Here is a 23386-nt window from a genome sequence, read left to right on the forward strand (position 1 = left end):
AACAGCCGAAAGACTAGAGCTAATACTATTCAAATTCGCAATCCACTCCAGAGAAATGGACCACTTATTAGCCAAACACAGGAAACTGTTTCAAAGCATTGGATGCCTAGAAGGGAGGACGGTAAAACTTCACATCGACCCCACGGTAGAACCGAGAGCCAACCCGACACTGAAAGGTCCCTTTCCACATGAGAGCAGAAGTGGAAGCAGAACTGAACTAACTCGAGGACCTCCGAATAATTGAGACGACCACAGGCCCCACACCCTGGGTGTCCCCCAGGTTCGTGACGGTAAAACCTAAACAGCCCCAAGCGGTGCAGATATGCATGGATATGCGTCTGCCCAATGTGGCAACAGGGCGATGAAAGACACATTACACCAACAGTGGACAAACTAATCGTAGACCTTAAAGGCATCATTGGTTTCAGCATACTGGTCCTATGATCTGGGTACCACCAAATCAGTCTGACAAAGGACTCCTGGTATAACACAACCCTCTTGTCACATCTTGGGCTGAGAAGATACCGCTGGCTCAACTTTGGAATCTCCTCCGCAGCAGCAGAATTCCAACACGAAATAAGAAAAGTACTCCAAGACCTCCCTGGGGTCATCAATGTCAGTGAGGACATCCTAGTCTATGGCAAGACAGAAGGAACACAACAGCTAACTAGCGGCCACGCTACAGCGACTACAAGAGTTGAGGCTGACGCACCATGAAGAAAAATTTGAATTCAGAAAATCCACACTAGCTTTTTCAGATACGTCTTCAATGGAAAGGGAGTGTCCCCGGACCCTGAGAAGGTAGCCGATGTCAAAATCGCTGAAGCCCCCACCAATGCAACGGAGCTCCGCAGCTTCCTAGGCATGGCAGCATACTGCGGGCAGTTCATCCCCAAACTGCCACTACTGCCACTCCACTACGAGAACTCACAAAAGCAAAAATGACATGGGAATGGGGGGAGAGACGCAGGAGATGGCATTCCAGAAGGTCAAGGATTTACTATCCAGCGATGCCACCATTGCATTCTTTGACACGTCATGGAAGACAGATCTAACAGACAGAACTGTAGTTCCCCATCACCTTCGCCAGCAGAGCTCTCACCCCAACAGAGAGGAACTACGCTCACAGAGAAATAGGCCCTCGCCATCAAATGGGGGGTGCAGACACTTTCACATATACATCCTGGGCCACCCCGTGAAAGTACTAACAGACCACAAACTCCTGGTCCCAATATTCAAAGGATCAGCGCCACACCCCGCAGCTTGGATCAAACGCTGGATGCTCCAGCTACAGCAGTTCAACCTCAAAGTGCAATACAGAGCAGGGTCTGATAATCCTGCAGATTTTCTGTCGTGACACCCCCGACCTGCCACAGCAACAGAATGCTAAGAAGCCAAGGAAACAGAGGAGCATGTATGCCATATCATCACCTGTGCCAAACCCAGGGCAATGGAGTTGGACGAAATAGAAGAAACGGACAGGGACCCCTGCTTCCAAATGACCAAAGTAGTGGTACTTACCAGCGAGTGGAAAACATTCTTCACCGGTGTCGCCCACCGGACGCCCCAGGCTCAGGAGATGATGCAAGCCCTGTTTGGGATATGACATGAGCTGTCAGTGTCTCTGGAAGGCCTGATCGGCATGAAGGGCACCAGGGAATCGTGAACACCGAAGCTTTCCTTAAATCGCGAGTGTGGATGCCGCAGATATAGCAGAAAGTCATAGGCCTCGTCAAAACCTGCAGAGTGTGCTTAGCTACCCGCAGACCCGGACCACCAGAGCCCACAGCGTATCAACCAAGAAATGAGAGCGGATGGGACGCAGTAAGCATAGACTTTCGCACAATCGCCAAAGAAGCCTATCTCCTGGTAGCTGTAGACGTATATACAAGATACTCCGAGGTTGAGCCGGTCAACTCCACCGATGCAGCTTCCGTCACAACAGCGCTAGAGAAAATTATTTGCTGTCCACGGCATACCATCATCGATAAAAAGCGACAACGATCCCCCATTCAAAAGCAGAGTTACGTTTTATTGACAGGATGGGAATCCGTCACCACCACATCACACCGCACTGGCCCCAAGGCAACGGTGATGCAGACAGATTTATGGCATCTACCAACAAGTGCTTGAGAATCTCCAAGGACAAAAGACGACCATGGCTACCCGAACTATACTGGTTTCTTCAATCCCATCGACAAACTCCTCACTCGGCCACCCAGGCCAGTCCCGCGGCCCTGATGTTCGGGATACTCATACAAGCAGGACTCCCCCCTACACCACGCCTGGCACCCCCACAAGTGGACCAGGAACAGATAGAATGAAGATGACAAGAGCACAATGCAAGGGAAGATAGCTCGCGAAGAGCTACAGCAAACCACTTCCCAGTAGGAGATACTGCCCTAGTGAAGAACCAGACGCCACACGGGAAGAAGGTCCTCCCCTGTGAGTTTCTTCACTGGACCATCACCCATCGAGAGCACGGGCTAGCAACGGTCATGCGAGGATCCGAAACTATCACCAGGAACGTGTCACATTTCAAGCGGATACCACACATGCTGTGGGAGGAATCCCAGGAGGACAGAACCCATGTGAGGGCCCACTCTATGTCGGCGGAACAAACGCCACATGCAGGAGAACACAGAGAAACCCCTGAGCTTAGGAGACCCCAGCTCAGAGAAACACCAGCTCAGGAGACCCCAGCACCTAGGGACAGGTAAAGAAGTCCACCCAGATCGGCCAACCCACGAAAGGAGGATGGAGGACGATACTTACTGCACTGATGGCTAGTACCCTCCACTCAACTCCAAGGGTACATCCTGAATGGCATCTACCGATGTTTGTTAGTAGGAGGTCACACAATTGGCGTCTCGCCCAACACAACCAAATACTACAGCAATGTTTGAAAAGTTTATTTGATTGATTGTTTGTCCAAGTTGGAGAGGGATGTGATGTCCACGTGACACACGTGATGACGTGGTCGGGATAGACCACATGTGTGTAAGAAATAAAAGAGCGAGAAAGCCCGCCAAGGGAGTCTCCGCTCTGACACCGTACCACTGTGTATGTCCCTCATTGCATTTCCGCGTAGCGCGCTCTACACACAGGGCCCTACCTGTCCCTCCTCTGTCTCTCATCACAGCAGGATTCTGTTGTTAAGAAGCTGTTATTGCTGCTTTGAAAAGGAACTATTTTTTATTTTTTATTAGTGGGGTTATGTAACATGTTTTACTTGCTCTGTGTTCCGTTTGAAAATCTTGTCTGGTAAGATTTAGGCCTTGACTGTTTCGTTTATTCTGAGGAGCAGCTTGGTGACTACACGTTGCTTATTAACTGCAGTTGCACAAAGTTGATTGGCTTAAGGGAAGGCTTGGTTGTCAACACCAACGCTGTATCACGTGACCTTTGACCTGATTACATCACAAATGAAATCAAAGGATATGTGACCAAGCTGAAATTACTGTGGTGCCTCTGATATAGTTGAGATCATGAAAAATGACAGAATCAAATGAGGAAGATGCAAGAACTGACTCCCGAGATGCATACAGACCACTCATCACTAACCCTACAAAACAAATTTCAGTATCCCACATTCTGACCCTCATATAAAAGCCACACATCGCTACCACAGTAAAATCTTGAAACCAACACAAACTACACAAACTCTGCATCACCTAACTCAACCCAAAACACTACAGAAAACTAAATGACAGACATGCAAACCACCCCATACACACTCATACACCAAAACACTGTCAAACCCCAACCAACTAAAAACAAGCCCACCACAGTGACCGGTTTCCCGAACTCAAGCCATCAACAGCATAAAAAGCTCTCTCTCGCTTACCTTCTCCTTCTCACTAACTGACCCTCCCGAAACCACCTTGCTTTTTAGATATGCCCGAGCGCCTGAAGAATATAAAAATGGCATCAGTGTGCAGTATAAATCACAATAACATAACATGCCTTAATGACATTAACTAATCTCATCATCAAACATACCAGAAGCAATGAACAAATAAACTAATGTGACTCATAACAAATGCAACTTCCAACATTGGATGGCCGAACATGTGACTGTCTATATGCCAGCTCCGTCGTCATTTCAAATGAGACCATTAGTCAAACTAACCCAGTCTCAGCTTTATTTCCCTATCAGAGGAACCCAAATCACATGGGACTGATTCTTTCCCAGCTGAATCTACAGTTTGGAAGCTCATGTGACTAACTTGGCCCAGCCATATTGTTTTTTCAGAAATAAGCCCGACATGGAACTGCTTCGATTCCAATCCTAAACACCTTTCAGAAACACCAGCCTAACATTTGACGATCTATGCCTTAGCCACACCGGTTTTTGTGCCACACCAGACTTGTGACTGGCTCATACCTACTCTTCCTCCCTTCTCTGGGGAATTGGCGTGCCAACGAAGGCTGCTACTTTCCCTGGAGACCACTCCAGCTCTGTATGCGCTAGTTGGTATAGCTCAGTTGGCTAGAGAAGGATATTCAATAGAAAATAATCTAGTAGTTGCTTTGTTGCACTGTCAAACTTGGCGGTTTCTGGTTTGAGGAGATTGCAAGCCCGTTATTCAGACTAAAACCCATTTTTTTTCTCTCTTTCTGAAAAACAAAACGTTTTAATTATGTGGTCCACAGCTTTGTATTGAAAAGATGAGGGAAATGTTTAGTTTAACATTAATCATTTTATTTAATTTCTGAGCCCTTTTCCTGGGCTTTTTTTTCTAACAGAATTGTACAGTGCCCATGCGACTGTGAGAAGAAATGTGACAGTTACCTTAAAGTACAATAGGAACTGCTAGACAATCTAAGTTATTTCCCTATGTGCTAGTAGCTGCACAGGTGTCAGAGGCGCAGAGTGGTTCTCAACGCCAAATGGAGAAGTAGTAATTTTGTTAGAACTGAAATGTGGAGGTCCTAGGAATGCTGAAAAAGTAGTACAGTAGCCTATTGCTATAATCTGTAGGGTTGGCAGAAATGAGACCATGCTTCTCCACTCTGTACCGATAGGTGTAACCAACTTCGAGAGGATTAAGGTCTCCACTGGCCCCGCCTGTATTCAAACTTGCAACTGCAGGTAGCACACTAAGGGCTGACGAAGGATTTGGTGAGGCCAATTAATCTGTTTTTCACTGTCTCAACAGCAGCACCACCAATAACTCTCCTTCGAGTTTATGGATGGAGAAACCTGCATTTAGTTTGTTATTATGACAGCGTATATAAAGAAAGAAAACAGCCATGTTTATGCCAATAAGCATGGCATAGACTAATAACTGTATAGAAATGCCAGTTACCATTATGACCCAATAAAATCTCCCTACGTGGAACTGCAGGCAACTCCGTCTCCATGGGTAGTGTAGAAGATGCAAAGAACCCATATGCCATCCAATGGCTTCAGTAAAAACCATGTGCAATTGGTTGGCTGGAATTCACACAAAAGGTAAAATGAGGGCCAATCTCTCAAAAAGAGGTTCACTTGAGAGCCATGCATAGGTTGCAATTGGGTCACGGTCATCCGAGCTATCCACAGGTAGTGACATGCACCCTTGCCAAGTTTAAAAACGATCATTCCTTAGAGAAGAGAGGTCCCTTTTTGCCACATTAGTCTCTATTTCCAAGGCATCCTCCTTCTCGTTGTGCATTACAGTTGTCATCTTCAAGCCCTAATAACTGCCTTAGAGGAGATGCATAGCTCATTTGGACATTGATATCCCCAATGTTAATGCAACAAATCCCTATTTCACACTCAACCACGCCAAATCTGTTTTATGGGCCATTTTTATGGCACCAAATACAATTGATTTAATATGATTAGAATATACACAAAGGCAGCAAGCTTCTTTAGCAGATGTATGTATTGGTTGCTTAATTTTATTGGCAGGTTATTGCAGATAGCATCCTTATTCCTGCCAAATAGCCGGCGTGTTTGGAATCCTTGGATACTATGGATGCATTTCTTTTTTTTTTTGTTTACTTTATTTAACTTGCTTGACAATACAACAGGGAGCAACAAGCATTTTATCAATAGTCGGGATCTCACATATAAAGTACATAATCAGGCAATGTAAACATACAGGGTATTAGCAGAGGAACTCAAACTGTACATCACGGAGGTAGGTACCAACACATACAAGTAGATACATTGGCAGGGACGAAGATCAGGAAATAGTGGAATGTCACTGTCTCCCTCATCCTCAGGCATAGGTCAACTCGTTGCCAGCTGCATGGATGACCAGCGTTCCACCACATCAGAGGCCCAAAGTGCAGCAGGGCGCAACCAGAGCAACAATACACAGCAGGTTGCGAGCAGCATACAGAGACCGGCCAGCCTCCTAAGGTCACGGCTGGTGCGGGGGAACTCGTGGCAAAAACAGGTAATTGGGGACAGTGTAATAGTGCAATCTAGTATTTGAGATACAGCCTCACAGACCTCCTCCCTGAATGAAGTGAGTTTTGGACCAAAGCATGTGTATGCAATCAGCGGTGTCTGTTCTGCATCTCAGGCACTCAGCGGGCCGATCTCTTGACATACGGTGCAGCCTAGCCGGGGTATAAGTTATCTGCAGAGTATTTTAAACTGGATCAATTTGAACATAAAATTAAAGGAAACTTCCTGGGTACGGGCGCACATGGATTCCCATTTTTAGTCAGTTATAAAAGTCTCTACTCCACACCTCCCTGAGCCTATGCCATGGGTGGATTCCCTGAAGACCACCATATAACCTGGCAACCCTCCCCCTTGTTGCGGCGCCCATCATAATCTCAGATAATAAAGAATCATCAAGGGGAATCGGGGGGGAATTTGTGCCACCTGCCCTTAAGCGCCCGGCGCAGGCCAGCGTAATGAAACCATAGGAGGGGGCCCTCTCAGGGACTCTGGAAGGTCCTGCCAATCGGTAAAGGATCCCGTAGTGAAAACATACTGTATAGTGTCAAAGCCCTTCCCAGACCAGTGGTGGACCGTAGCGCCATCCACAGGAGTCGTCTCGGGGATGCAGTTCCATAGGGGGAAATCACAGTGAAATGGATGAGGGGTGTTTACCTGTTTCCAAATTCTACTCTACGTCGTCATCGTGACTCTGGTGGGATCAGTGGGCTCTAGTTTCAGACTGGAAGAGGGGAGGACCAGAGAAGGAACATCCAGGTTACCAGCTGCCAGGCGCTCACGTTTGACATGGGGAGGGGATCCGTAAACCCATTCGCCCCAGGGACCCTCCCAGCCGATAGCGAGTCAATTGCCTTAGATAATTCCTCGGTTGACATCGGGCATTCAAGTACCCCGCTGGCCTCTGTGGATAACATCGAGAGAGGGAGACTGTTGAGGAAGGATTCGATATCTGCCGCAGGGGCGGTGTCGGTATTAATATAAAGCGCTTCGTAGAAGGAGCAAAACTCGTCGTTGATTTCTTGGGAAGAGAGGGCCAGAGTACTGTCCGCTCTCTCAAATGCTGGAAAATGGGGAGCCCCAATCTCTTGGCGGATCAGTCTAGATGCTCCCTTCACATTGCCTGTGAGGCCCCCCTTCAAAGAGTGAGGCAACTGCTTCCCTTTCCTCCCCTGTGGAAGCCACTGCACACTGACATTAGTGTACTGGGATACAGGGATGAAGTTTGGTTTGGCCTGTTCCCAGTGCCACAGGGCTGCATTGAGAGCAGTCCCCATAATAATGAGCCACACGTATCACTTTTTAACATGCCTCCAGGTCTAGTGCACCTGGGAGTCAGGGGGCGTGGCTGGGTTCACAAACCTTTCCAGGGATGTTTTTTGGATCCCAGAAGAGCTATGCACACTCAACTCTGAAATGAGCGCTTAACTTGTTCAGCTATCTATCACATTTAACGATGAAACAGAGGAAACATTAATATTGACTTTGGAAATATAGTTTATTTTTTTTATGAGACCGTCATTTCTGCAACACTAAACCTAAACATCCTGCCAGACTCCAGTTGGCCTATTGCTTCAGTTTTCTTTATACTACTATGGAAGGTTATCCAAATCAAAATATCTCTCTCTCTCTATATATATATATATATATATATATATATATATATATATATATATATATATATATATATATATATATATATATATATATATATATATAGAATGGATTGTGTCCTCCCACGTATTGCTCGAGGTCGTGGCGTAGAATGTCCCTCGACGGGCTCTGTACCGTGTCGATGTCCCTGATGGTATAAGTAGCTAGAGCCGCGCCCGTTGGCTTCAGTTCTGTTTTTCACGACTGCTTCGCTCTCGTGAATGGCGCGCTTTGAGATTTTCTGTCAAGAAGATGTCTTCTTCATCGACCGCTTCGACTCCCAAAACTGGGTTTAAGAAGTATGACGACTGTGGATCGAAGATGTCCATCACCTATCCTGTTTGTGGTGTCTGGGCTCAGACCATCGAACCGGCGAATGTGGCTCCTGTCAGTCTATGACGGAGAAGGCCCTCCTTGAGAGGAAAAGTAAGTTAGCGGGGGGGCGGGAGGCGTCAAAGGGCTCTCCGAAAGCCTCATCTAAAAAACAAAAAATCATCCGACTCTAAGGAATCGCAACGTCATAAAAAGCACTGGAAGAGATCCCAATCTCGTAGCAGGTCAAGACGATCTTCATCTTCCTCCAAAAAGCTCAAAAGGAGACATAGATCTCCGCCGTCATCGTCCGATTCGTCAACAGAATTGGTCATCGTCCGATTCGTCAACAGAATTGGTTCGATGTCTGACTAGATCAGATTCCCCTTCAAAGTGGGAGAGCTTTAGAAAAAGAATGTTGCAGGTCTTTGAGAACGCGGCCTTGAACCCCTCGAAAAAACCTCAGAAAAGCCAGACCCCGGTTGCTCCTTTGGACGACGCAGGGAAGTCGGGAACTACAAGGGTTAAGCCTAGTAGTACCCATAGATCTCAAGTCGACAAGTCGTCGAGAGATCCTCAAGGATTGAGTGTCTCTCCGATCCCTCATAAGAAACAAAAATTGTCGAAGTCGGGTGCAACTTCACCGACGCCGACTACTCTGATGACGAAGCCCAATTTATCCTCGACGCCTTTGTCGAAGGCTTCGTCGAGTGTGTCGAAGGTCCCTTCGACTCCCTCGAAGATTCCCTCGAAGAAAACACCGATTTCTTCGACAAATTATGAGGAAGAAGAGAGAAGGTTTACACCTTTACGAAGATCGGACTTCTTTAGGTCCATGTCTTCAATTTTTGAGGAATCTGGTTCAGATGATGAGGAGGTCACTCCTCCTGGAGTAAAACATGGGACTAGACAAGTTGCAGAGGAACTGATAAATCCTGAGACAAAAATGAGGGATCTATCTGAAACTCTGCATTCTGCTAGTGGTGTGGACACATCACCCGAATTGGAGATTGCTACACCTGATCCTGCAGAAAATGCAGACTCAGGGTATAGGAATTTGATGAGTAGGGTGATTGAATATATGGGTTGGGGAAGAGCCTCCCCTACGTTTGAACAAGATGATATGATGGATATTATAGTCCGAGGACCCCGGAAAGATCCAGTTCACCCCTTCCATAGGGCATTGCAAAGAACAGTTGAGAAAAACTGGGAAAAACCTGATAGCATTGCTGCAGTAGACAGCAATCTCCCAAAATAAGTAAAGAACTTCCACTTCTAACCCAGAATACCTGAGTAGATACCCTACTCCAGAAAGCTTGGTTATTCAGGCAGCTACTACATCCAGGCAGGCAGCATACCCAACCATACCTCCGGACAGGGAGGATAAAAAAGTTGATGCCTGGGCTCGTAAAGTTTTTACGTCGGGTAGCATGGCCTTGAAATCTACCAATGTCACCTGTACCCAGGCCAGGTTCACACGTACCATGTGGGAATGCATTTCGGCGGCGGCTAAGCATATTCCGGAAGGCGAGGAAAGGGAAGGCTTCCTGAATATAGTCAATGACGGTAAAGAGGCAATGGGGGAATGCCTCCAGTCTGGACTGGATACTGCTGATAGTATTATCAGGTCCATGGCATCAAGCACAGTGCTTCGCAGATTTGCGTGGTTGAGAAAGTCGGGGTTTGCACCAGATGTACAGACCAGGCTTCTCAACATGCCCTTAGTGCTTCCATGCGACAGCCTCAGAAACCCTATTCGAGCTCATCTTCCTGGAGGGGTCGTCCTTTCGATACTACTCTTCTGTTGGTAGAGGAAGAGGACAGGCTTTTCAAAGGGGCAAAAGGAATGTCACTCGTGGTGGACGAGCAAAGATTACAAAGCCATCTTCAGGAACGGCATCTATGCCCTCAGCCGCTCCTGCAGCCGCCTCCAAACTTCTCTGAGGTCTTATCATACAAAACACCTGTGGGAGGCAGGTCTCAGCATCTGGAAGAATGGCGAGGCATTGCTTCAGATGCATGGGCACTGGAGACAGTAGTTCAAGGTTACTGCCTACCCTTCATAAAAAGACCTCAAGATCATCCACCAGCAGCCAGCTCTACCAAAATTCCACATCCGCTCCTTTGGCAGGAGATTATAACCCTGCTAGAGAAAGGTGCAATAGAACATGTACCTGTAGCGGAGAGGAACAAAGGCTGGTACTCCCCCCTATTTTCTCATCCCCAAAAAGGAAGGAGGATTGAGACCCATCTTGGACTTGAGAAAATTAAACAAATTCCTCAGGAAGGACAAGTTCAAGATGCTTATTTTCATGTGCCAATCCATCCCAAGGACAGAAAATAGCTGAGGTTTGCAGTTGGCGGTTCTCACTATCAGTTTCAAGTTCTGCCATTCGGGCTGACCTCCGCCCGAGGGTTTTCACCAAACTGATGGCGGTAGTGGCAGCGAGTCTCGGGAGAGGGGGGATTCATGTATACCCCTACCTGGACGACTGGCTAATCAGAGCACGTACTACAGAACAAGCTCAGGAACACCTGTCGATCACCTGCCACTTCCTCCACAACCTGGGCTTCTCCCTCAATTTCAAGAAGTCCCACATGGTACCATCCCAACAACTTCAATTTATTGGAGCAGGCTTGGACACTTCCTCGGGGAAAGCCTCGCCGCCCGAGGTGAGAGCTCTCCACATCCAGCAGATGGTAACAAAATTCCAAAAAGCCCAGCATCTACCGGCCTTCAATTTCCTGAGGTTGCTCGGTCTCATGGCATCCTACATTTTTCTGGTGCCAGAGGCCAGATTGAGAATGAGATCACTCCAATGGGCCCTCAGAACTCAGTGGTCCCAATTATCGGGGAATATGTCAGATCTCCTGCAAATCCCGAGCGCAGTTGCTCAGGATCTATCATGGTGGGCTTGCAACGACAACATCCTCAAGGGAGAATCTTTTTGGCAACCAAGGCCGGAGATAACAGTAGTGACGGACGCCTCACTCACGGGGTGGGGAGCACACACCAACGATCTGACAATCAGCTGACGTTGGTCTCCATCCAAGTCCAGACTACACATCAACCTTTTGGAGCTGAGGGCAATCAGACTAGCTCTGAAGGCCTTCCTGCCCTCCATACAGAGAAAGAATGTCCTGATAATGACGAACACAGTGGCCATGCACTACCTCAGCAAAAGGGGAGGCGTAGGTCACTATCTGTGTGCAGAGAGGCGATGCAGTTCTGGTTCTGGGCGATACAGGAGGGAATCTCTCTATCGGCAGTTCACCTAGCCGGAGAGCAGAACACGGCGGCAGACACTCTGAGCAGGCAGAGCACAGTCTCCCACGAGTGGGAGCTAGCTCAGGAAGACCTTCTGGAGAACTTCGCCCTTTGGGGAACCCCTCAAGTGGATCTGTTCACAACCTCGGCAAACCAAAAGTGCGATCAGTATTGCTCAAGGGAATTGCCTCCGAGAGGAGCTCTAGGAGACGTGTTCATAGTGGAATGGGATTTTCCCCTGCTCTATGCGTTTCCTCCAGTCCCCGTGATTCCTGAAGTAATCAGGAGGTTGAGAAAGTATAGGAAAACCATGATCCTAATTGCCCCGGATTGGGCCAGGAGGACGTGGTACCCGGACTTTCTGGACATGTCCATTTGCCCTCCAACACGTCTTCCACAAAGAGAGGATCTTCTCTCGCAAGAGGAAGGTCGGGTTCTCCATCCAGAGGTCAACACACTCAACCTTCATTCATGGTTTCTGAGAGGTTGAGATACAAGGATTGGGACCTTCCGGATGACGTAGGAGATTTTGCATTCGGCCAGGAGGCCAGCAACAAAATCTTTGTACCAATGTCGTTGGAATAAATTGAGTAACTGGTCCAAGGATAGAGATGTGGACCCTTTTCAATGTGGTACACCAATGGTGCTTTCTTTCCTGTTACATCTAGCCAATCTGGGGCTCCAGATCGGAACAATCAAAGGATACCTTGCTGTGCATTTTTAAGTGCTCCTCGGAAGAGGTTTCTTACTTTAAAATAGCATTAATAATACAGTTCTTAAAAGGACTTACAAATGTATATCCACCCATACCATTTCATGTTCCAATTTGGGATTTAAATTTAGTTCTTAAATTCCTAACATGTATACCATTTGAGCCTCTGCATTCCTGTCCATTGAGGCTTTTAACACTAAAGACTGTCCTTCTTGTGGCATTAACATCAGCCCGCAGGGTTAGTGATTTACAGGCTCTCTCATGTAAACCTCCATACACCACATTTTACAAAGACAAAGTAGTTCTGAAAGTTAAACCGTCTTTCTTACCGAAAGTAGTTTCCAACTTCCATTTGTCGCAGAAAATTCTTTTACCAACATTCTATGCTCCTCCTCATTTGGGACAAGAAGAGGAGGCATTACATAGGCTGGACACCAAGAGGGCCCTCAGCTTTTATATTGCAAGAATGACAAAATTACGTCAAGACGACCAACTCTTTGTGGGCTACACAGGTCGTAAATTGGGTTTAGCAGTGACAAAACAAACCATATCCCACTGGATTATTCGAGCTATACTGGAGTATTACAGATTAGCAGGAAAAGACCCACCGGATGGGCTACATGCTCACTCCACAAGGGGAATGGCTACTTCTGCGGCTTTGAAGAGAGGAGTCCCTGCAAAAGATATTTGCTCGGCTGCAACATGGGCATCAATCCATACTTTTATCAAGCATTACTGCTTAGATGCCTCCTCCTCCAATGAGGGGTTATTTGCTAGAGCTGTACTTCCCTCTGTACATGAAAACAGGAACTAGCACTCCCACCTCCAAAATGGTCACTGCTATGGGAATCTATCACAAGATGAGGAATACGTGGGAGGACACAATCCATTCGAAGAACAAGTTACTTACCAACTGTAAGGTTCTTTTGACTGGATGTACCTCCCACGTAGTCCTCATCGACCCTTCCAACCTACCCCGCAGTACAGTTTGTTCTCTTACAATTTCCTCTCACGATGGGCCTATCAGTCATAGCATACGCCTGGATGCTCCACGAGTATTTCCTAAAAAAAAAAAAACAGAACTGAAGCCAAAGGGCGCGGCTCGAACTACTTATACCATCAGTGACGTTGACACAGTTTGGAGCCCGTCGAGGGACATTCGACGCCACGACCTCGAGCACAGCACCCTCTGCAGAATTTTTTTTTCCCGATGCAGCGAAGCTGGCGAAACAAATTATCACAAGATGAGGAATACGTGGGAGGAACATCCAGTCGAAAGAACGTTACAGTTGATAAGTAACTTGTTCATATATATATATATATCTATATATATATATCTATATATAGATAGATAGATAGATAGATAGATAGATAGATAGATATAGATATACATAAATAACAGCCACTGTAGTGGCTGTGTAGTTATGGTTAAGCTGCTGTATGGATGTTGTTGGATGGTGAGAAAACGTGAAATGCGTCTGTTTTCTTGAAACGCCCGCCATCTTGGATTGTCTGACTTTTTTGGGGTCTGCGAACAGCGCGGTGAAAACTTAAAAAAAAAAGAAAAAAAGCAGTATTTCACTTCTCAAACTCGACAAACAATCTCTGGGGAGGTGGGGGGATGAGGATTCGATTGGATATGGCCATAAGAAGCCAATAAACTGGTTTTTTCACCCCCCGAAGGTCTGCGAACACTCTGGATGTCCTGGGACAGTCCTGTGGTGTTCGCGGACACTTCAGATGTCCTAGGACATCTGTACCTATTTCTGCATTACAGGGTTGGGGAAAAGCAGTTTTTGGATGGCTTATAACTTTTTCACCACTCAATGAAACTGCATGTAATTTTGCAATTTTATTCTAGAACTAATCCTGAATGGTTTTGCAAAATTTCTTGAGATTCTGTCAAGAGGGGGCAAAATTAGAGGGGGGGGGGTCCCAAAATATTGTAAAGGCATATAAATGTGGTGTAATTTGACGAATCTGCACAACATTTGGCAAAACGATTTTGGATCTAGATATAAATGGTTTTCTAAAGTTTGGTGGGATTTTCTAAAGAGTGGGCGAAATTAGAGGGGCGGGTCTCAACATTTTTTGATGGCTTATAACTTTGTTGCTATTTGACGAATGTTGACAAAAGTTTTGAGAAAGATTATAGACCAAACCTTCAATGTTTGTGTAAAGACTGAATGGATTTTGTCAAGTGTGGGCTAAGTTATTTGACTATTATATGTACATCCATTTTGACACTTTTTAAAAAATAAAACATGGGCGGAATTCGAGCAAACTTGTGAAGAGCATTGGCAATGACGTTAAAGCATGGTTTTGCAAAAGTGCCCGTGTTTTATTTTCTGACAAGTGTAATAATGTAGGTACAAAAAATAGTCGTATACCTTTGGTGACTGAGGTATAGCCTGTGGTCGTGGGCAGTAGCCAGATTGTCTGGGTCATGGCATAAGGTTATTGCACAGACAATATGGCTACTCGCCATGACCGCTAGCGACGAAAAAATGGTGTTAAGGTGGCTGGGTCTACCTCGGACTGGCTATGTGGTAAAGATATTCGAAGGTAGGATAGGTTTGAAAGGGAAAAAAAGTGCTTGTGGTAATATGTTCATAGGGTTTTGCGGGCTGCCATGGCAAGGGAAGATGGGCTGTGTATGGAGCCCCGCCTTCTCTTTCCATGTTGGCTGTCTTGGAAAAGGATTTTCCCAAGAATAATCCTTCCTTCTTACAGTAGGACGCCGCTATAGGAAGAAAAATCTATGTTTTAGCACCCTGGTTTCCCACTTTGGGGACCAGGGGTGCTAATAGCCTTTATCCCCCATTTCAGGGGCTGCAATGGACGATGATGGTCCATAGCCCCCCTTATTTATTTATTTATAACACACCAATGCCCGCAGACATCAGGCTGTGTGGGTACAGTATTTGTTGAGGAAGATGAGGTGGAGGAAGACAGCTTACTACTTGCTGAGAAAGGAATAACCTTTCTGAGAGCATTGCGGTCATTGGATTTGGTGTGGCGGCGCATGGACGTGGTCCCGTAGGAGTACTTTCCAGGTAGTCTGTTACTGAGTACAAAATTTCACTCAGTGCATTTCACTTTGGTAGCGTTAGCCTTTGGTACACTCCCAACAGTAGCAAAGAACTGCTACACACATGATTCGATCTTGGTGCTAGACGTATGCACTTCCTCTACCTCATCTTCTTGGTCCTCTTCATTGTCTTTGAAAGTACTGTGCTTTTTTTGTTGTGAAGGTCCGTGGCTCTTGGGGATGAGGGATGGCAATAACTGATGCCATTTTTAAGATAAATAGCAGTTTTGATAAAATTCTTCCAAGTATGTATGGTGTACTAGATTGGTAATGGATAATGAATACGAAAAGGTGTAGGAGGTGTGCAAGGGAAATTTTGAAGTTGAAAGTTCCTAGATCAGTAGAAAATGCAGTTCCGAACTGTCCGCGAAGGACGGATTTTATCGTGAAGTGCAGACAGGTTCTCAGACACGTCATCATGCCACGCGCCAGCGTATGGTCATGTGGCACTGTCCGGAAGGTCCGCAATGAAGTCAGATGTTCATAGATATCTACTGATGCAAAACTAGTTGAAATAGTTGCAAAAAGTGTATAGAAGTGTTAAAAATGATTCTAGATGTTGGGAAATGGCAGAGTTTTAAGGTAAATTCTAAGGAAAATAGTGTAAGAACATGTGAGAATAGCAATATCTATAAATGTAATACCTTTAGAAAGTTAAGTTTGACTGTCAGTAAATAAACCCACCTGGCCTAGATATGGTAGTGAACAAAAAAGAAGGGGCTAGACATGTGATCAATGATATTTGTGAGGCCATCTTTGATGTTCTGGGTGTTAGTCTTAGCAGTGCACGGTGGTGGCGCGACTTATGGTTGCTTAGCTTACCATAACTGGCGAATTTCAGGGGTTTTTCGATTTTACTTTTAACCATAACATCCTTTTAACAACGTTTTTTTACTGAATTTCATAGGTTATTAGTGCAACTTTACCATAACGTCTCTTTAACAAAGTTTTTTCATTGAATATATATATATATATATATATATATATATATATATATATATATATATATATATATATATTTTTTATATATATATAAAACAAGGTTATGTTTGTGTGTGGGTTTGTATGTGGCGTTGATCTTGGGGACGTAACTCCTCAGGAATGGTGAGGTCTGGTGTCATGAATTTTGCATGGAATATTCTTTATTTCATTGTCAAATGAATGCAACTATTTCTAGTTCGATAGGTCATCCCATTCCTGAGATAATTAACTTTCTTTGATTTTTCAGCATTACATTTTGTGGTGTTTCACACACCATCTACAGGTCATTTGTAGAAAGTGCTCATCATCGTGCTGTCTGTACTGAAATGGTCTTTTTGTTTTAAATTTTATTTTAGAAGATAGTGAGTGTGTAATTCTTTTCATTGATTTGTTTTGCAATATTCTCGATACATGTTAATTTCACTAATTAAGTGAACACCAAATTTTCATTTACTTCCAATTTAAATTCTCACATGAATATCATATTTGTATGCTTACACTGATTATTTGCAGTGTGTGTTTACCAGCGAAAATGGCCACCACTGCTAGCAAAACTGCAAATAATCAGAGTAAGCATACAAATATGATATTCATGTGAAGATAAATGAAAATTTGGTAATCAATTAATTAGTGAAATTCACATGTATTTATTTTTTTCTTTGTGGTAAACAACAATATTTGTTCATCTTTTTCGGTGGAATTTGAAAGAAAATCTGAGAATGGACATCCCGGGTGTAGCCAGGTACTTAAGCTAGTTGGTGTAATAAATGTCCAAGCTGCCTTGCATGTGTGGCCAGTGTTAACACCACAATGCTGATGTGTCATGCATTAGAAACTAAATGAATCATCTGCTGTCCTCTTATTGTAGTGTAAACACCACAGTTCAGGGCTGCAGACTCCAATGCATTGCACCCTCACCAGAAAGCAGAAACCAGCCCCCTTAGCTTCTGGAGACTTAAAGATTTAGCTGTTCTGACTAGCTTTCGATAGAGCATTTGTAATTATATATAAAGCAAAAATAAAAAAGACAGTAGTGACTAAGAAAAAGCAGATGAGGATGGGTGACCTTTTATCTTGCTGAATTCAAATGATCTGAAATAATGCTCCCAAAACGCTTACCACTCTGATCGGACCATAAGATGACAAATGCTATAGAAGGCTTAAATTATAAAAAGAAATAGAAGAGGGTTGTACTTACTTTTACATTGTGTTATATTTGTTGAGCCGTCATAATCTGTGGATGTATTTCCTGGACACGAAATACAGTAGCTCTGTCCAAATTCTGGCTGGTACATTCCCATTGAACAACGGATGCATCTATGAGTTGAGCTGTTGTAGAAATGTCCAGGTGAACACTGAACTAGAGTAGGTGGAAGATAAATCAACATTTTTACAAAGTACAATAAAGCAAAATGAAGGCTGATTTACTGTGGGTAACTCACATATTTCTAGAATATTAATTTCTTTGGTTTGTCGATGTACACAAAACGAGCAAATGCAACCAATTCCACTTCATAAGACACCATGTTTTAACATAGATACAATGTGCAATGTTGATGTATGTAGACATGACAGAAGAGGGAATTATTTGTGTACATGGGCAATTCCGATATTCTGTTGTCTCTTCACATACCACGATTCTCACAATTGTACATGTGTGCTCAATAATCCAGAGAACAGAAGCCACTCAGGTTTAACACTTTTTCCCTAGATGGTCGAATCACAGACTGAACAGGAGCTAGCATTCTCACTGAATACTGCCATTGACAAGCTCTGGGGTTTCAGGTCCCTCAGAAGGTCAGCCACTCCTTAATGGCATGCAGTCGTACTTCACAGGGATGGGGGTGCTTTTCCCGTTGGTTGAGTGGAAAGGGTCACACACACTTAAGAGGCACCTGTCTGAGGGCATAGTGGGGGTTTGATTGATGAAGCTTTTGTTGGAAGATTTCAAGATGGGCAGTCATGGGTTTGGAGGATGTAACCTGCACAGGATGCAAAGCTGTGTTGGCAGGAATTCTAGAACAGTCTCATCACTGAGCAAGCCAGGAAAAGACCCTTCATTTGATGCTTTCCAGGAATCTGGGCTTATGTTAAATCGGAGGCTAATTTCAGCAAACCTTCATAAGACAATAAAACCATCAAATTCTTTGGTGGAGCACAGTGCTTTACTCTCCTCGTGCACCTCCAAAGCAGTGAACCTGTATTGATCTCCAGAGTTCATTCCTCATTCAGCGAGAGCACTCCACACATGCATGACAAATGTTACTTACCCAGTAGCACTCTTTCCGATGCTTGTACCCGTTTAGAATCGAATGTTATTCATATCCCACCATCTAGTGGTTGGTCTGGAGCATTGCAGGTTTTTTCAATATCAGTGTTACTCACACTATCCCACTTCTACATGTATAGGTGTCCACAATTCCCCTGTGTGCCTACATTTTCAGATTGTTTTTCGTTTGTACTTATTTGAGAAAAGTGTTAATGTTTTTGCACAGGTGATACTTAGTACCTAGTAAGGAATGTTTTCTGTACCACCCAACAGAGACTTTAGGTGGGTGCATGGGACTAAACAGAAACATGCACCAGAAAGACTGTTACTGGACAAGTAACGTTTATCTTCTGGGACTTGTGAATTGGTTTAGATTAACAGGCTATGCATAGATTATTAAGCATTAGGTGTGATAGCACTGCTGAGAACAAGTTACGGAATACAGCTTTCCTCACCTGAGTGTATGCAATAATGTGCTGTGAAAGGGTGCATTGAACTCCATGTTGCTGCCTTGCAAATAGTTTCGAGTGGGAAGTTTGCTAAGAAGGTTAGTGTTGCTCCTGTTGCCTGGGTAGTGTGGGCGTTGGTTTGAAAGGGAATTTCTTTGGTGCTAATGCTTAACATTCTTGTATGCACTTGTTAAGCCCTCTTGAAATAGTAGCATTAGTTACTAGACAATCATATTGGCCCATTGCAAATGATAAGAAAAACTGGCACATCTTTTGTTTGAATTTTGTTCTGTCCATATAGCAAATAACTGGCCCCGACAGCAAGAGTGTGCAGGGTTTTTTCTTCTTTTGACCAGGCGTTTGGAAAAAGATGGTAACTCAATTGCTCACTTGACGTGGAATTTGTAAGTGAATGTTTTGATAATCTGGGGTGTGTTCTAAACACCACATGCTCTTTATGCACAGTAACAAAGGGTTCACCTACAGACAAAGCTTGTAGCTCTTCTAATGTAGGTGATGGCTGTTAGGAATGCGATCTTAAACATTGGATGTTTTAGAAAAATTGTATATATTGGTTCAAAAGGTGATAGCATTAGTCTGTGTGAGACTTAATACCTCAACCTGGGGTTGGATGAGCCACTAGTGGATGTGGGCACTTGATGCCCTCCTTGAAGGCCTTAATTTATACATTGAATTTCTTATAACGCACAACTCGCCTTCAGGCCTCAGTGCGCACAAAAAACAAACTACCAGACATGAAAAAACAACATAAGAAGTGCCAGAAACAAACCTGTATTCAAACAGTATAAAAGATCCAGGTGGCTCATAAGGTAGCAGTGGTAATCAATTAGTAATTCGAGTGTAACAAGTACGTTTTTGATGGCTTTCTTAAAGCTACTCAGATTCCTAACCTCCCACAGGAAAGGTGGAAGTGTGTTCCAAAGCTCAGGGGCACATTAGTTATAGCTTGTGCCACCAAAGGTCTTTAGTTTAATTTGTGCCTGCTGAAGTCTATTTTTCCTGTTGGATCCAAGTACTCTGGATTCCACAGCTTCCTGTACACGATTCGCAAGGTAACCAGGAGCGCATCCAGAATGGCATTTGTGCGTTAAGGACAGGATTTTGTGTGAGATTCTATGACACACTGGGAGCCAATGGAGCTCTATCCAGGCCTCACAGACATGTGCTATCCTTCGGAGACCTTTTACGGCTCTAACTGCGCCATTCTGTATGGTCTGCAATGATTTTAAATTGGTTTTAGAGGTGCCAACCAGCAGGCCATTACAGTAGTCGATCAAGGCCCCGGCAAGGTAGGCCAGGGGTGTTTGATCGTATGAGAATTGATTGCAACAAACTGTTCGAAAAAAAACAGCCCTCATGCGATCAATTCTCAAATGATCAAACACGACCCCCTAACCCCCTTCCCTACTTACCGGCTTGCTCACCGCCTGGTCCACTTCAACCCTGCGGCGTCAGATCCGTCCCCTGCCTCCAATATCGCGGAAGCGGGGGGGCCCCCTGCAGCCCACCCAAGGCCAATACACACCGATCCGATGAGGTAATGCCCCGCTATTCCGCTCATGAGGCTGATTTTGCACCTCTTCCTCATGCTTCACGAGGGAAGTTTCTTTTGCCCCTTTGAGAAGCCTGTCCTCTTCCTCTACCAAATGAGGAGTAGTAACGAAAAGAACGACCCCTCCAGGAAGATGAGCCGGAATAGGGTTTTAGAGGCTGGCGCATGGAGGCACTAAGCGATTTAGCTGCCGCTTTCGAGGTCTGAAGTTTTTCTAGGCTTTCATCAGCCTTACTGACAAACAGCCTCGAGCCATCAAAGGGCATGTTGAGGAGTCTGGCTTGCACGTCTGGTGCAAACCCCGACTTCCTCAACCAGGCAAATCTGCGTAGCACAATGCTTGCAGCCATGGATCTGCCGATACTATCAGCAGTATCCAGTCCAGACTGGAGACATTCCCCCATTGCCTCCTTCCCGTCTTTGACTATATTCAGGAAGCCTTCCCTTTACTCGCCTTCCGGAATATGCTCATCCGCCGCCGAAATACAGTCCCACACGGTATGGGTAAACTTGGCCAGGGTACAGGTGACATTTGTCGATTTAAGGGCCATACTGCCTTAAGAGAAAACTTTATGTGCCCAGGCATCAACTTTTTTTATCCTCTCTATCTGTGGGGATAGTGGGATATGCAGTTTGCTTTGATGTGGATCCTGCCTGAATAACTAGACTTTTTGGAGTCGGATGCCTGTTTAAGTATTCAGGATCCGTACCAGCTGGTCTGTATTTCTTGGGGAAATTACTATCTGCAGCAGCAATGCTCTCAGGCTTTCCCAGTTGTTCTCCACCCTCCTCTGAAGAGCCCTGTGAAAGGGGAGAACTGGATCTTTTTGAGGACCTCTGACAATTGTATCCGTCATGTCATCTTGTTAAAAAACGGGTGAAGTGTTACCCCAACCCATATACTCAATTACTCTGGTCATAAGACTCCTGTACCCTGAGTCTGCATGTTCTGCAGGATCAGGTCTGGCAAACTCTAATTCTGGGGAGGTGTCAATTCCACTGGCAGAATGTAGAGTGTCACTCAGGTCTCTCATTTTGGACTCTTGATCAATGAGTTCCTCAGGAACTTTTTTTGTGCAATATGAAACTCCAAAGGGGGTGACTTCCTCTTCCTCCGAGCCAGATTCCTCATAAATTGAGCACATGGACTTAAAAAAGTCTGACCTGGGCAACGGAGTAAATCTTCTTTCTTCCTCTACCATACGCGAAGGAATGGAAAAATCCTTCGAAGTTGTCGAAGGAATCTTCGATGAATTCGAAGATGACTTTGATGCAGGCGTCAAGGTTATTTTTGGTTTCGATGCCGAAACGGTCGAAGCCGATGGCACCGGAGAGGTGCTCGACTCTCGAAGAGTCCTCGACAACTTGTCGTCGACTCGAGTTTTTCGAGTATCCTCGACACTACCGGTTTTTACCAAGGTAGTCTTAGACTTCCCTTTGTCGTCCAATGGAGCGACCTTAGGGGTATGGCTCTTCTGAGGTTCATTCGAGGGGTTCGGGCCGCATTCTCGAATACCTCCATCTTTTTACGAAATTCTTCCCATTTTCTGGGAGAATCCGATTTTGTCGGACATCGAATTTCTTCGGTCGACTCGGAAGATGATGAGTGAGATCTACATCTCCTCTTCATTTTTTTGGACGAGGAAGAAGAGTGTCTCGATCTACTCCTGGATCGAGATCTCTTTGAATGCCTATGGCGATCCGATTCCTTCGAATTATGTTTTTTGGACGTAGCCTTCTTAGAGGCTTCCCTCCCCACCGACAGTTTACCTCTCCTCTCACAAAGCTTTCTCGGTCATGGATTGGCAGGAACCACAGTCGTCAGTCCGGTGACTGGAACCGAGACACCAGAGACAAATCCGGTGAGGATCCGTGATCGACATTTTCGATCCACAATCTACGCACTTCTTGAACCCAGTCTTGGGTGTCGAAGGAGTCGAAGAATACGACATTTTCTTCACAGAAAATCTCAAACGTGCCGTTCTCGATAGCAAAGCGATCGGAAAAACGGATCTGAAGCAACGGGCGCGGCTCGAGCTATTTATACCATCGGTGACGTCGACAGAGTACGGAGTCCGTCGAGGGACAATCGACGCCACGACCTCGAGCACAGCGCCCTCTGCCGAGAACATTTTTTTCCGAAGCAGCGAAGCTGAAGATAACGATTTATCAGAAGATGAGGAATACGTGGGAGGACACAATCCATTCGAAGTAGATATTTTAGCCTTGGTGCAGTTTAATGGGCCTTTATCATGTTTCCTACACTAGATTACAAATCACTTTGATTTATTAAAGTAACACACACGTGTTGGTTTGTGTACATCTTTAAAAATGTCATAGCACTTTGGTGGTAGTTTCAGATGTCCAAACTATGATTTTAGGAGCCAGGCTATCAATTTACTGGCCTCTGGGCTTGGGTGTAGTATTTGATTTTTTAGCAAATTCCATTCTTGGAGTAGCTTAATAGGGGGATACAATGCCAGTTGCAGTATGCAAGGTCATCAGTGTCATCCGATTTGGTGCAATGAGGATCATTATCATGCTTTCCTACCCAGAGTATCCCCATGAGTAGCAATGGTGTCTCGAAGATCGTAAGCCAATGTTTCTGACCATGTCATCCACAGGGCATTGCCTAGGGATCCTGGTTCTGGGTAACAGGATGCAAATATTTGGCA

The 23386-nt window shown here is 45.1% G+C and overlaps 1 protein-coding gene across 10 annotated transcripts in view; it reads right to left on the reverse strand.

Moving 5' to 3' along the window:
• The window catches only part of SCUBE2 (signal peptide, CUB domain and EGF like domain containing 2), a 1402698-nt gene that overhangs the window by 177483 nt on the left and 1201829 nt on the right, over window positions 1–23386 (reverse strand). For all 10 annotated transcript variants that reach the window (XM_069623684.1, XM_069623682.1, XM_069623685.1 and 7 more), the window contains one exon: window positions 17619–17780. In XM_069623684.1, the coding sequence (XP_069479785.1) occupies window positions 17619–17780 (162 nt within the window). The remainder of the gene's footprint in view (window positions 1–17618; window positions 17781–23386) is intronic.

This window comes from Ambystoma mexicanum, chromosome 11 (assembly GCF_040938575.1).
Source record: "Ambystoma mexicanum isolate Mex_15411 chromosome 11, UKY_AmexF1_1, whole genome shotgun sequence".
NCBI classification, from domain to species: Eukaryota; Metazoa; Chordata; class Amphibia; order Caudata; family Ambystomatidae; genus Ambystoma; species Ambystoma mexicanum.